The sequence below is a fragment of the Citrus clementina genome, unplaced genomic scaffold (assembly GCF_000493195.1).
Source record: "Citrus clementina cultivar Clemenules unplaced genomic scaffold, Citrus_clementina_v1.0 scaffold_8, whole genome shotgun sequence".
NCBI lineage: Eukaryota > Viridiplantae > Streptophyta > Magnoliopsida > Sapindales > Rutaceae > Citrus > Citrus x clementina.
The window spans coordinates 6,020,763-6,034,108 of record NW_006262022.1 but is presented as its reverse complement, the minus strand read 5'-3'; the positions used below and the strand labels follow the sequence as shown (position 1 = coordinate 6,034,108).

The following is a 13,346-nucleotide window of genomic DNA, read 5'->3' as shown; positions in this document are numbered from 1 at the left end:
CTTTTATTATAATATTTTATAGATAATATCTAAAAAATTAATTTTAGATTTTTTATCAAACAAAAATATAATTTAAATAGTTTAATTTGTCTAATAGAAATAATGACTTTTGGAATGTAAATTAATATGTTTATTTTCGTAATATATTTGAATTTATTATAAAAATTAAAATAAATTTTTAGGTTAAATAGATTTTACAATTAATTAAATATGTCTAGTGTATTAATAATATTAAAATTATTTTATATAATATTGAAAATAATCTAATTTTTTATATATTTATTTTAATATTATGTTTCTATTTATTATAAAATTTAATTTAAATAACATAAGATATAAAGTATTAAATTTTTTTAAATATTGAAATTATTTCAAAATGCATATATTGTTACCTTTATTTTAATATTATATTTTCTATTTATTAATATTGGAGTTAATTTTTGAGTTAATAGAGCCAAAGAATATTATAATCAAAATGGAGTCTTGGTATTTCTTATTAAAATTTTGAGGGTCTCTGTGATCATTTTTTCTAAACGTTGAAGTGTAAGTGTCTTTTCCTTTTCACTTATTTTTGTGTCGTTTGAATATTGAACTTCAAATTCATCGAAAATGTACAAATTTAAAAATAAGTAAATAACTATCTGTCACTAGACAACAATTACACTAATAAATTCATTTCTCATAATTTATATTCAAATTTTAAATAAATTAAAATGGATCATGAAAACCATGATGTTTTAGCCTTTCATTCTAATTAAAGCTACAAAGATTTTTTTAAAAAAATACATTTTGTACGAAACTAACTTTCTTTTTGTTATATTTTTGAACATTTTTTTGTTAAATCTTTTTAACATGCCTAAAAGTTATACTACTTTGAAAAGGCCATGCCATATTCCCATTCATTCCTATCTTAATCCTCGCTCATTTTGCCACTTGAGGGCATGCCGTTTAAATTGTAATTTGTAAGTACATAAATTTCAAAATCAAAAAGAGGAGGAAAAAACAAACAAACAAACAAAAGTATTGGAATTGTATTTTAGTGGGTTAGGCAAACGATAGGTTCGAATCTTACACTTCTTATGGAACTTTTTTTTTTTTTTTGCCCTTCACTATATTGCGATTTTGTGAAAGGAAATTTTTTTTCTTCATGTAAAATTAATTAGTTTTATTGAGAAAAAAAATGAATTTTACTGACATCGTTAATTTTCTAACTAAGAAATTCTAAACCTCATTCTCTAATTAATGAGAAATGCTAATATTACATTGAGTGAAGGAATTATGGAGACCCCTTCTGAATCACTTCAATTTTTTTTTTTTTGATTACATGAGACTATTGCTCAGATTACAACTCATATACATGAGATTATTACTGATATTTACAAATCAGACTATTACTGGGACCAACTGACATCAATGCTAATGGAGCTCTGCCCAGATTTTAACCCTCACAAATATTCGAGGGATGTCTACTCCTCACTCATGGGTAATGGAGAAGACTACCTTCACTTCAATTAGATCTATTACATAGTATATAATTCAAGCATCTAAGGTGGGTAATGAGTATGACCAAATCAAGTCGAACCTATTAAGTGGTTAAAGGATGGGTATTGGGAAAAAAAATTCCCTAAAATAACAATAAGTTTCTAGAATATAATTTCCAATTTAAACAAAGAGAACGAATTTTTATTTTTTATTTTTAAATTTGTTCATGCCTCTCATCTTGTTTCCCCCCAAGCTCAAAGAGGTCCAATTAAGGCGTTCTTACGTATTTGGTATGAAGAAATGAAAGGAAACGAGGGAAGCAAAAAAGGAGGGGAAAAGAAAGAAATAAAAGAAAAGAACATGAATTCTATATAAAAACTAAATAATAAAATTGAGATTAATCTTATTTTTTTCTCATTTTTTTTTTATTCCCCTCCTCTCCTCTCATTTTCCAACCAATTATGGGTGGATCGTATGCCACAGTTTGGACGTTGAAAAATAGTCAAGAAGATCAATAAAAATTAAGAAAATCTAACAATGTCCAAATTATAAGGTAAAGGTAACTAATGATAAACCAAACATAAATATAGAAATTAAATTAATTCTCCTCAAATTTAGTGTGAACAATATTCTGTTCCCAATTTCTGTCTTTCTCTTACTTTTACTAAAAATAAAAGTGGACACACTCGACTATCCTTTGGAATACTCTTTTGAAATTCAAATTGACAATTAAAATAGCGTATAAGAATTATATCTCGAAGCATTCAATAAAACTCATTTTATCTTTTTTATTTTTGTTTTTCGTTTTTATATAATTTATACATCCACTTTTAGGATACGATACTGTAATCTGACGAAAAACTCATTCCATCTTTTTGTGTTTCTTTTCAATGTATAAATATTGGGTCCGACCACGGTCTGTATCCTAAAAGTGGATAATTATACAAAAACAAAAGCTACAGGGACATGATTATAAATACAAAGAAAAACAGGAGCCTATGTGCAAAAGTTGGATATTTGTTAGAACAAAAAGACAAATGCAGTGATATGGGCACCTAATGGTGCGCCTTTTATATTAAAAATACAAAAATAAATTTAAATAAATAAACTGGAAATTAGAAAATAAAACAACTTAACAAAAAGCAAAAGAAAATAGATAAAAGGTGGATATTGCAGCTAAAAAAACCAGACCTTCCATGCTTAAGCGCAAGGATTATGAGAGAGACAGCCATTGAAGTAGAAGAAGAAGAAGAAGAGGAGGTTTAACGAAGGGGTTTTAGGTCTACCAACTGGTTGTTAGAGATTGACACTCCTTAACAGCCAATGAAACAACAAACAACAACAACAACAGCAACAGCAACAAGCAGAAGCAGAAGAAGCAGAAGCTAAAGCTAAAAGCAAAAGCAGGTCAAGCACCAACTACTTCTGTTGCTACAACTGGGTTTGAAGCAAGAACCTAAAAGGAAAAAAGACGAGTTCATTATATTTCTCTTTTTGAGAGACTTTTAGAGGGACGAAGAAGAAAAAGAAAAAGAAATCAAGAATTGCTTTTGCTTCATGTATGTATGTACAAGTACATGAGTATGTGTCTTGAATCTTTCACGTGGGGATTGGTGAAATGATGAAAAGAGAGTGATTGGTAAGAGAAAGAGAGAGGGAGAGCAAAAAGTGAAATTTTTTATTGCTCCTTGAAATATAACTGTTACTACCTTAGAGGGTTGGGGCAAAAAAGAAGAAGAAGATTTGTTAGTTTTTATTTTGTTTTTCTCTTCTGGGTTTGTTTATTTTTCTTGCGGTATTATGAGCAATATTTTCATGAAAAGTGAAGCGTTGTGTTGTTGTTGTTGTTGTACTTCTGGGTTCTTGGGATCAGAAAGTGTTTTGTTTTCTGAAGATTTTGTTAACAGTGGATCTGGTGGTGTCTTCAAGCTTTTCTGTTCCCCACAGCACCCACAACTATTGCTTGTTTCCAGGTATTTTTTTATTCTTGTTGTATTGACTTTTTCTTCATTATCTTTCCTTATCATATATAAGAAGTCTATCGATTTTTATTTTTTTATCAACTCTCTCTTTGCCTGGATGATGATGATCATAAGAAAGTAAACTATATTCTTTCTTGAAAATTGTTTACGGCTTGTGGGTTTGTCTTGTTCACTCTTTACCTTTGTTACCTTCTTTATTTTTTTATTTTTTGGGGAAATTTCGAACCTTTTCTGGGATTTTTGTAATTTTTGTTTTCTGTTGAAATTTCGTTTTATTTGGTGAAGGTTAACTTAATTTTGTATGTCCATATGGCTGAAAGTGTTATTTTTTTTTTCCATTTTAAGTTTTTTTATAGAGCTAATTTAAGATTTCTTCTGGCTTGATGCTTGCATGCTGTTTTTTTTTTTCCTTTTCAAAGCCTATGAAATTTATGTATGATGTATGGATATTTTGCTATCATGCATACAGAGATTGATTTTTTGTTATTGAGCTTATGAGTATTGCCTATTTGTTGCGGTTGCAAATTGGAACTCCTTATCCCACTAGTAGAATCTTTGGCTTTGTTTGTTATACAGGCTTATGTGATCTATTTCTGTGAATTGCTCCTTCTGCTTGTAATTTGCAATGAAATTGGAGTAGTTACCTCATGTTGAAATTTTTGCAATGGTTCTATTAAGGTTTGTTCATGGCATGAAGTTATTATTCAGAATCAGATCTAAAAAAATTGTTAATTTGATTTTAGAACATTCTCAAAGCTGTTGATAACTGGAAATGATTTCTACTGTCAATTTTTCAGCTGAGAAGATGATTTTATAATCTAATCTTCATAATGTTGCAGGATGCTCTAGTGATAACACAAATATGGCCACTTATTTCACTAGTTCAAGTAATCAAAGAGAAGGCACGCCAATGATATACTTAAGGGAATCTTTGCCTAGTTCTTATCCAGAGGCACCTGTTCTTCCTGGTAATGTAATGATGTATATGAATTCGGGGTCATACTCTGATGCATTGGCCGGAAGTTCTCAGCAGCAAAATAACTGCATTGACATCCAGTCTGTGGAAGCTTCGCATTCAACCCCGCAGCAACAAGAAATGTTCTCAAATCTTGGTGGAACTCGAATTGTGGAGCATCAGTTCAATGCATGGAGGGACAGTAGAAATGAGATGTTAGTTATGCACCCAATGGGTGGTTCTACCGGCATGCTTCACGGTGGACAGAACTTGCAGGGTCAGGGATTATCTCTCAGCCTGGGGACACAAATTCCACCAGGAATTCAAATGCCCTCCATCCCCTATCGGAATCCCAGTGCAGGCTTTGTTTCATTCTTGGGTTCTAATTCATCAATTTCTGCTGACAATGGCAGGAATGGACCTTCTACAGATGAACAATCAAGAAATGCTGATTATCTACCAGCCGGTACTTCTGGAGGTAATCAGGATGGTAAAGGGGATTTGTCTCCATATGGAATGCCGAGCATTGCAAGAGCCATTCCTAGTTCCAAATACCTCAAGGCAGCCCAACAATTGCTAGACGAAGTTGTTAATGTTCGGAAAGCTCTGAGGCAGCCTGATGGTGAGAAAAGCCAAAGCACGCATGAGCAACGGATGAACAATTCCAAGGATGGTGATGGAGGATCAAAAGATGTTACTTCAAATACTCAAGAATCTCCCAGTAATTCACCGAATGAGCTTTCACATGCTGAAAGACAAGAATTGCAGAACAAGTTGACAAAGCTTTTATCCATGTTAGATGAGGTAACGTCAAATCATTACAGTTTTCCTAACATCTTTCTGAGGCAATCATATCCAGTTATTCTCTTCCAGTTTCTGGCACCTTGAATGCAAAATGGATGATTTTTGTTGCTAGTGTAAGTCTTTCTCTGTACGGAGAAACTTGTTAACCAAGTCATTTTAGAAAAAAGCAAAATCTTTTTATTTGTTTTGCAATCTCAAATGACTGAACTCTTAAATTGAAGGAGTCAGATCTAAGTGTTCATGAGCATCCTGTTTGAAGAAGAAAGAAACATAAAGTCCAATTTGTCTGTGTATACTTTCTGTTGATTACTAGTCCAAGTGAGAGAGGAGAAATCACTACTCATTTGAGCCAAGACCATTCAGTTGTCCTAAGGTTATTAATGATACCAGAACTCCAAAATTCAGAAATATTCATTTTCTGTACTTTATTTGAGTCTACCTCTGAAATATTTCACACAAAACTATGCATTATGAATGCATGCTTAGTCTAGTTATATATTACATCGCAATTGTTAGATCCTAACAAATTCTCTGTTCTCACAGGTTGATAGAAGGTATAAACAGTATTATCATCAGATGCAAATAGTAGTGTCATCATTTGATGTGATAGCTGGATGTGGGGCAGCTAAACCATACACAGCATTAGCTCTGCAGACCATCTCCCGTCACTTCAGGTGTTTGCGTGATGCTATCTGCGGCCAAATTCGAGCAACCCGCAAAAGCCTTGGAGAGCAAGAGAATTCTGAAAACAGTAAAGGTGTTGGAATAACTCGCCTCAGATATGTGGATCAGCAGCTCAGGCAACAGCGGGCACTTCAGCACCTCGGTATGATGCAACAACATGCCTGGAGGCCACAAAGGGGGCTGCCTGAGAGCTCTGTCTCAATTCTTCGTGCCTGGCTATTTGAGCATTTCCTTCATCCGTAAATCCCTGACCTTAAACTGTTTTTTTCCTCTTGTTTTTATTATTTTTCTGATGATTTGCTTATTCCTGCAAAAATATTTATGTGCCATCAAAGGATCCTGTTGTTTTCTTCTTGTTATATTGATTGTTAATTTTTTTTTTTTTTGTCTGCTAGTTACCCAAAGGATACTGATAAAATTATGCTGGCAAGACAGACTGGCTTGACTAGAAGTCAGGTAAAATTACTTAAATCACCTTATTATCGATTCGCTAGGCAGATATGAGGTTGTCTCAGTGCAATGCTGATCATGCTTTTCTTCAATTGGTAGAGTTCTGATTTGTATCTTGTATTTGTCGGCCATCATCTCAGAATCACAGTATAGCAAATGAATAGTGTTAAGAAAGATTATACTGGATTTACTTGGGAGAATGTTGAGAAGTCAGTGTCATGGCAAGTATTGTGAAGCCATTTTATGTTATATTTGTTTAGTTGTTTTTTTATGTTAATTACATTGAAATCTGTCTAATTATGATAAAACATCTCATGGATTTAAGGAAGGTAATGGCAAATTGTTATGATAATTCCCTGAAGTCCCCTTGTATTTTTATCATTATTGATGCAGATGGTGCCATGCGTATCGTCAGACAATATCACAAAATGTACATGCATCTGTTTTTATGTTCCACATAACATGATTGTTGTTGCTTTGATCAGGTTTCAAATTGGTTTATAAATGCCAGAGTCCGCCTCTGGAAGCCAATGGTCGAAGAGATGTACAAAGAAGAATTCGCCGATGCAGAGATGGACTCTAATTCTTCGTCTGAGAATGCGGCCAAAGCAACTAGAGGTGATTTGAGGGCTTCAGAGGATAGAGAGGAAGACTTGCAACAAAGTGGGAGTTCAACAGCTGCTGAGAGGTGCAGTACTGGACAATTGACTGAGTCTAAGTCCAATCGTATTCCTGATATAGAAATGGCAGGGGCCAGTTTCCAGAACGAGACAAGTGGAGAAGCTGAAACTGAGTATGGGTTGTTAAAGCTAAGGGAAGAGCAGAGGCCCGGTGTTGATGACTGTAACCTCTTTCCTGATGCAATGGTTCCTTCCAGTGGTGGCAACGACAGATTTATGGCAGCAGCTGCAGCTTACCACCACATGTCAGAGTTGGGGAGGTTTGGGAGTGGAAGTGGGGTGTCTCTCACATTGGGGTTACAGAACTGCGAAGGTGGTAGCCTTCCTATGGCTGGTGCAACCCATCAGAGCTTTGTTGCCATGAGAGATGACGAAATGTATCATGCTGCAGCATCTTCTGTAGGGACCGACACAGTAGATTATGATTGTATTAATAATGGGAACCGGCAACCCAGGTTCAGTTCTTCCCATTTGTTACATGATTTCGTAGCTTGAAAAGTGGTTCATTGGCATATATGCATGGATTAAAATCTGAAATTGATCTTGATTGTGATTGGCAAAACAAGAATTTGTAGTCTTCTGAGTAGGGAGACATAAAACACGGTTGTAATATATCAAGAAATTGGTTGATTAGTAGTATATTTGTAAAGGTAAGAGAGACATAATTTGTTTTTTTTTGAATGTGTGGAAGGGAAAGATGTACAATTAGTGACTCTAGTCCCTGAAGGGGTTAAAAAAGGAAAAAAAAAATGGTCTGCTCTGAAATAAAGTTGGTGAGAATTGGCTTATCATCACTTGAATTGATTATGACCTCTAAGATTCTCTTAGTTGTCCTCCTATGGTGGTTCATTGTTGCCAAGTCAATTTCTCTCAATCAAACAACAGCAAGAGAGATTAAGGAAAGAGTTTGTTAGCGTTCTACCATAATACTCTAAGCTTCATGCTTCCTTTTTAAGTTAGAGGAAAGTATGTTCTAGTCCTAATTGTATTAAAATAAGATAAATGTCTATTTGCTAGGAAAGTAAAACAATAATTTTCCATCACTAATCTGCTTTCCCTCACCATTCTTGTTACCGGAACGGTGGTTATTGTCCTTTCCAATTTTTGACTTGTTTCATTAACGCATCATCCATTCAATTCTTGCTCTCGTCATACATGTATTTACTCATTCTGTTCAGATGTACACAAAAGTAGAATTCAGGAGGGATGGAATGTATGCATTTGGATTAGTTATGAATCTTGATGATGGTGTGTTTTATCTTGTATAAACAGACTAGCATAGAGGCCTCATGGCCTGTTGCAATCTCAAATCTCAAGCGAGAAGATACCTGAAAACTTTGAGGAGGTTCCAACTTCAGAACGAAAACATATGCAAACAAGCTAGGGTTATTTTTGGTAATGCGTTAAGTTTTTCAAATAATTGTTAGTTGTTTTGTAAAAATAATCAGATGCGAAGAGAATCAATTACGTATCTAATAATTTTATTTTTAAAACTGATGTGAGCTTAAAAAGTCATTATATGTGTTTGGTATATCTTAATTTTAAATAACTGTAATGTGATAATATAAATGACTACAACAAATGTAATGTTGATCGCTAACTTATATAATTAGTAATTAAAAATAATAATATATGTACTTTATTATTCTTATTTCTTCTATTTTGTTATATAAAATTGATCATTAAGAAGAAATTCATTGCCCTAGGATGAAGTGATTTAAAAAAAAAAAATTACCAAATGACAAAATTAATTTTTACCTTCTTGAAAAGACACTTTTAACCTCCCAACATCAATTCCAATCGAGTCAGAAATTTTGTTAGAATTTAGCTATTTTGATGCTTCTTGACCTCTTTATATTATATTTTCAGCATTTCTATAACAAAAGAAAGAACCTATAGGCGAGAGCCATTTAAGTCATAATTCTCTAATTCATTAGCTCTCTTAAGTAATCTTGAAAGTGGCCAAATTAATTTTGAATGAATCCCATAGCTCTTTCTCTAAACCATGCACCATTTCACAGTAAGAATGATGGGAAAACTATGAAGAATTAAAAAAAAAAAAAGGATCAAGAAGAAGAGATCAGTAGCAGTAGCTGCAACTAGAATTAGGTTTATTTGTAAATTTTTGAAGGGTGTATAAAGTAAAACTCTATAGTTTTCTGAAAATTAAATTAGATGATAGCTGTGTAAAACTTGTTAAAAATAGCCCCACTCTATAACAAAACGTTAGTAGGGATACGCAGTCTAAACAGCAATCACTTGAATTCAATTTATGGACATCAACAAGAGAAATGATTTTTTCATAGATTCATGCTATACTTGTATGGTTGAGATACACAGTTTAAGTGATATGATATTTGACTTGTCATTTTTAATAGATAATTTATGATTATCACCTAAGTTCGTGAAGATTTTTTTCATCAAAATAGTTCATCCAAAATGTACCATAATGATAAATGATATTATAAAATAAAAAAAAATTCACAAAATTCTTAAACCCAATGTGGCTAAGTGTTTGTTTTTTGATATGATGGATCAAGGGGTGCAGCCTGATGTTGTGTGTTTGAATATGCTAATAGACGGGCTCTGCAAGAACTGAAGGATGGACGAAGCCAACGGGTTGGCAGAATTGATGATTCAGAGAGGAGTGAATCCTGACACATCTACTTGTAACGCATTAATGGATGGCTTTTGCTTAGCGGATAGATTTGATCGTGCAAGGGAACTACTTGTTTCTATGGGGAGCAAGGGGTGCAAGCAGGATGCTTTTAGTCACAGTATTTTGATTAATGGGGGCAGTGCAAGAATAAGGAAGTAGAGGAAGCTTTAAGTCTTTATAGGGAAATGACACCTTCTTTCTTGGCCTTTTTGAAATACGTCAGGTTTTGAAAATGTTTTGAGGAGATGCAGCTTAATGGTGTGGTAGCAGATTGGTATACAGTATACACACTCTATTTTTGTTCATGGGCTCTGCAAGAATGGCTGCATTCTGCAGGCAGTAGACTTATTTCGTGATATAAGAAATAACGAGTGAGAACTTAGTGCTGAAACCCGCAACTGCATCATCTATATTTTCAATCGTTGTGGACTTGCTCGTAAAGAATGCAATTAGTTTCAACTCACTTCCAAAATTCAAGAATCCAATGTAAATAGATGAGTTGAATGGTGATTTAGTAGCATGTTTTCTTCTGCCTAAATGGGGGATTTGGAGAATCGCATTCATATTAAAAAATACGGAGCGTTGCACACAAAAAATGGAGGAGTGTTCCATACTGATGGCATGTTCAGGTGCTACTTGCAGACACGGCGCCTGCCAACGCGTTCGCTGCAGTTATTGTTGGATCACATAAATTTCATCCATTGTTATTGAAAACTCTATAGTTCTCCTTTATGATGCGGTCTCTCTCTCACTCTCTTCATTTCCTTTTTCTGTTTTGGAAGTAATGAAATGGGAAAGTAGCATTTGGTAGAAATGCTCATTCTTTAGGGTCTGCTTGTGTATGACATTTTTCTTTTACTCTAAATGTTATTAAATAGCAGCTTCTGTTTCTTCTGTTATGATTTTCTGCATGCTGCAACCTTTCAATCAGATCGATCTTACGCGACACCCAAAACTTCTCTTTGATGATTTTGGCAAATCAGAAGTATTATGAAATGTGGCGTCAGCAAATACTTGGTAGCTTGGGTTTACCTACAACATCATGACCAATGGCAAATAGAAAAAGGCTAGTGATTTGAAGCTGGATATGGAAGAAAAGGGTGTGGGGCCTCATGTAATTTACATTCAATGCACTGATGTATGGTTTCGTCAAATCTAATGGGACACCTTCATCGGTTGCACTCCTTCACAGGATATGGAGAAAAAAGTAATGCCAGATGCATCTACATTTTCAACTATTGCGGACTTAAACTTGTAAAGAAGAAAGTTCGTTTGAACTTGCTTCCGGCAACTTCCTGTTCGAAGCCAAAAGTAAGTTGATGTGGTTAATCTTAAGTTGGTAGTTTCTGTTTTCAAGGTACAAAATGTGAAGGTGTGATGCTACATTTTTTGTTTGTTCATTGCTGTTCTATCTTCGTAGGTTTTGTTTAGTATTGAAGTGCTGTAACTTATACTTTATCTTTTAAGCTATAGTTAGTATAAAAAAAATTGTAAAAATTATATTTACTAAAAAAAATTGTAAAAATTGTAAAAATTACATTTGTAAAAATTGTAAAAATTAATAGCATTAGTAAATATAATTTTTACAAAATAGGTAAAGATATAATAAAATTTTCATTATACAAATGTAAGATCAAATCAACTTAATTTCTAAAGTAGAATTGTTAGTTTTTACCAAACACTTTAATATCCAACCTCAATCCTAAATGGAGCAATGGTCTTCTTGTAGAATAACCCAATTATACTGATCTTTTAGTCTCTTTGTATCATCCTTTACATTCTTCTTTGTTTTCAATTGTGGCAAAATTGCTGATTATGTTTCTTCTATGAAATGATCAATGGTTATGTTAAAACTTACGAAACCTATGCCTACCTTGGTGTGGAGCTTGTATTGTTCGATTGCAAAATCTGTAGTATACAAACATGGCGTTTGTTCAAGTTCTTACCAGCTATCAACTTGTAACTTTCATTGATTGATAGGATAGGTATAGGCAACCCAATACGACCATGTTTTTTAATCTGTGCTTATCGTTTAGATCCTTTAATGCTTCATAGAACTTTTACAGATCTTTAATAAATAATTATGTAACGCCATGCTGCTGGGTTTTTCTTCTATGACTCCGTGAGTTCACAATTTGTTCAAATCGGTTGCAAGTGCCGTAAACTAATAAGCTCTTCTATGCTCGGTCTCAAATTATATTTGAGTAGTTTGAGATTTTATGTTCAGATACAGATATTTGTTGCCGGAGTTATGGGAATGGATTCTAAATAAAGTTGAATATGTAATTAACCAAGTGTGATTAATTTGTTATTACATCCAGTTTTGGTGTATTGAAATAGTAACTTGCTTGAGGGAATGTTTCGAATAAGATCCTACTCCATTAATTTTTATTAATTTTAATAAGATTGTTAATTTTTTTTTATTGAAATTAATATATACCACTTATCTTCTTATTATTTTTATAATATCCAATAACCCTTCTAACAGCATAACTTTACAATATTACTCTTATTTTAAAATATGCTTTATTTATGTTTATTATAAATTAAGTAAATAATTTTATGGAGTTAAAATAAAAATTAAGTATTAAAAATAAGAAATATATGTTCCAATGTGAAAAAAAATTAATATTAACATATTTTTCTTGTATTTTTATTATTTTATATATTTATTATAAGAAAATGTTTATAAAATGACAAAAAATACAAGAAAATATCTAATTATTAATTTTTTATTCACATCGAAATATATATTTCTTATTTTTAGTACTTAAGTTTTTTATTTTAATTTCTATTTATATGATTTATTTAATCTATAATAAATATGAATAAAAATATATTTTAAAACAAAAATAATATTATAAAATTATATTGTTAGAGAATTATTGATTATTATGAAAACAGTAGAGAGTAAGTAATATATATATTAATTTCAGTAAGAAGAAAATTGATAAATTTCATTTTTATAATTACAAAAGGACAAATATTATTTCTCTTTAGTTTATTTTTACCCTAAATTAGAATAACAATCCTTAATTTACTTTCGAAAGTGTGGAAACGTCAAGATCTCACAAATGCTGTTACCTCTATGCTAATTTTAACGGCTCGTGAGTAGTGGTGGGGCCACATATTGAATCGGGCAGTCGATAAATTACGGTAGTTGTTACTTTGCCTGACCGGCCCTTTGAAAAGACCCTACACTTTTGGACTTCAAATAATATTTTTAACTATTAAGGACCAAGCGCTTTTTTTTTTTTAAGCCTTTTACACCCCTAAAAAATTTCTCATAAAATTCCCTTCTAAATAAAATTACCCAAAATTTCTGAATAACTAAGGATAAAGTGATTCATTACTTTTTTAAATAAAAATTTAATTAAATACTTAAATAAAATATTTTTTAACAAAATTTTTACATCCACCCTATTTATAATATATATTTATATTTTAATTGAAAAAATAATTTTTAAGAGTTTAAAATTATGCAAATAGAAACTATATAAAAAGAAGAAAATAATTTAAAATTTTAATATTTTTACATACCTTGTAAATAAATTTTAAAAGACATATTTTGTTAAGGTGAAATTTTATGGAATTTACTATGTGAGTTCTTATTTTATAAATTAAATTAGGAGTATTTTAGGAAATAGAAT

General features: G+C 32.1%; 1 protein-coding gene across 1 annotated transcript; it reads left to right on the top strand.

The window, feature by feature from the left end:
- Window positions 1-2,605: 2,605 nt before the first annotated feature.
- LOC18033913 (BEL1-like homeodomain protein 6) lies at window positions 2,606-7,828 on the top strand. Its single transcript, XM_006423325.2, has 5 exons — window positions 2,606-3,455; window positions 4,304-5,223; window positions 5,767-6,146; window positions 6,303-6,363; window positions 6,843-7,828. Exons 2-5 carry the CDS (start codon window positions 4,327-4,329, stop codon window positions 7,530-7,532), a joined length of 2,028 nt encoding a protein of 675 aa, XP_006423388.1. The 5' UTR covers window positions 2,606-3,455; window positions 4,304-4,326; the 3' UTR covers window positions 7,533-7,828.
- Window positions 7,829-13,346: the final 5,518 nt, after the last annotated feature.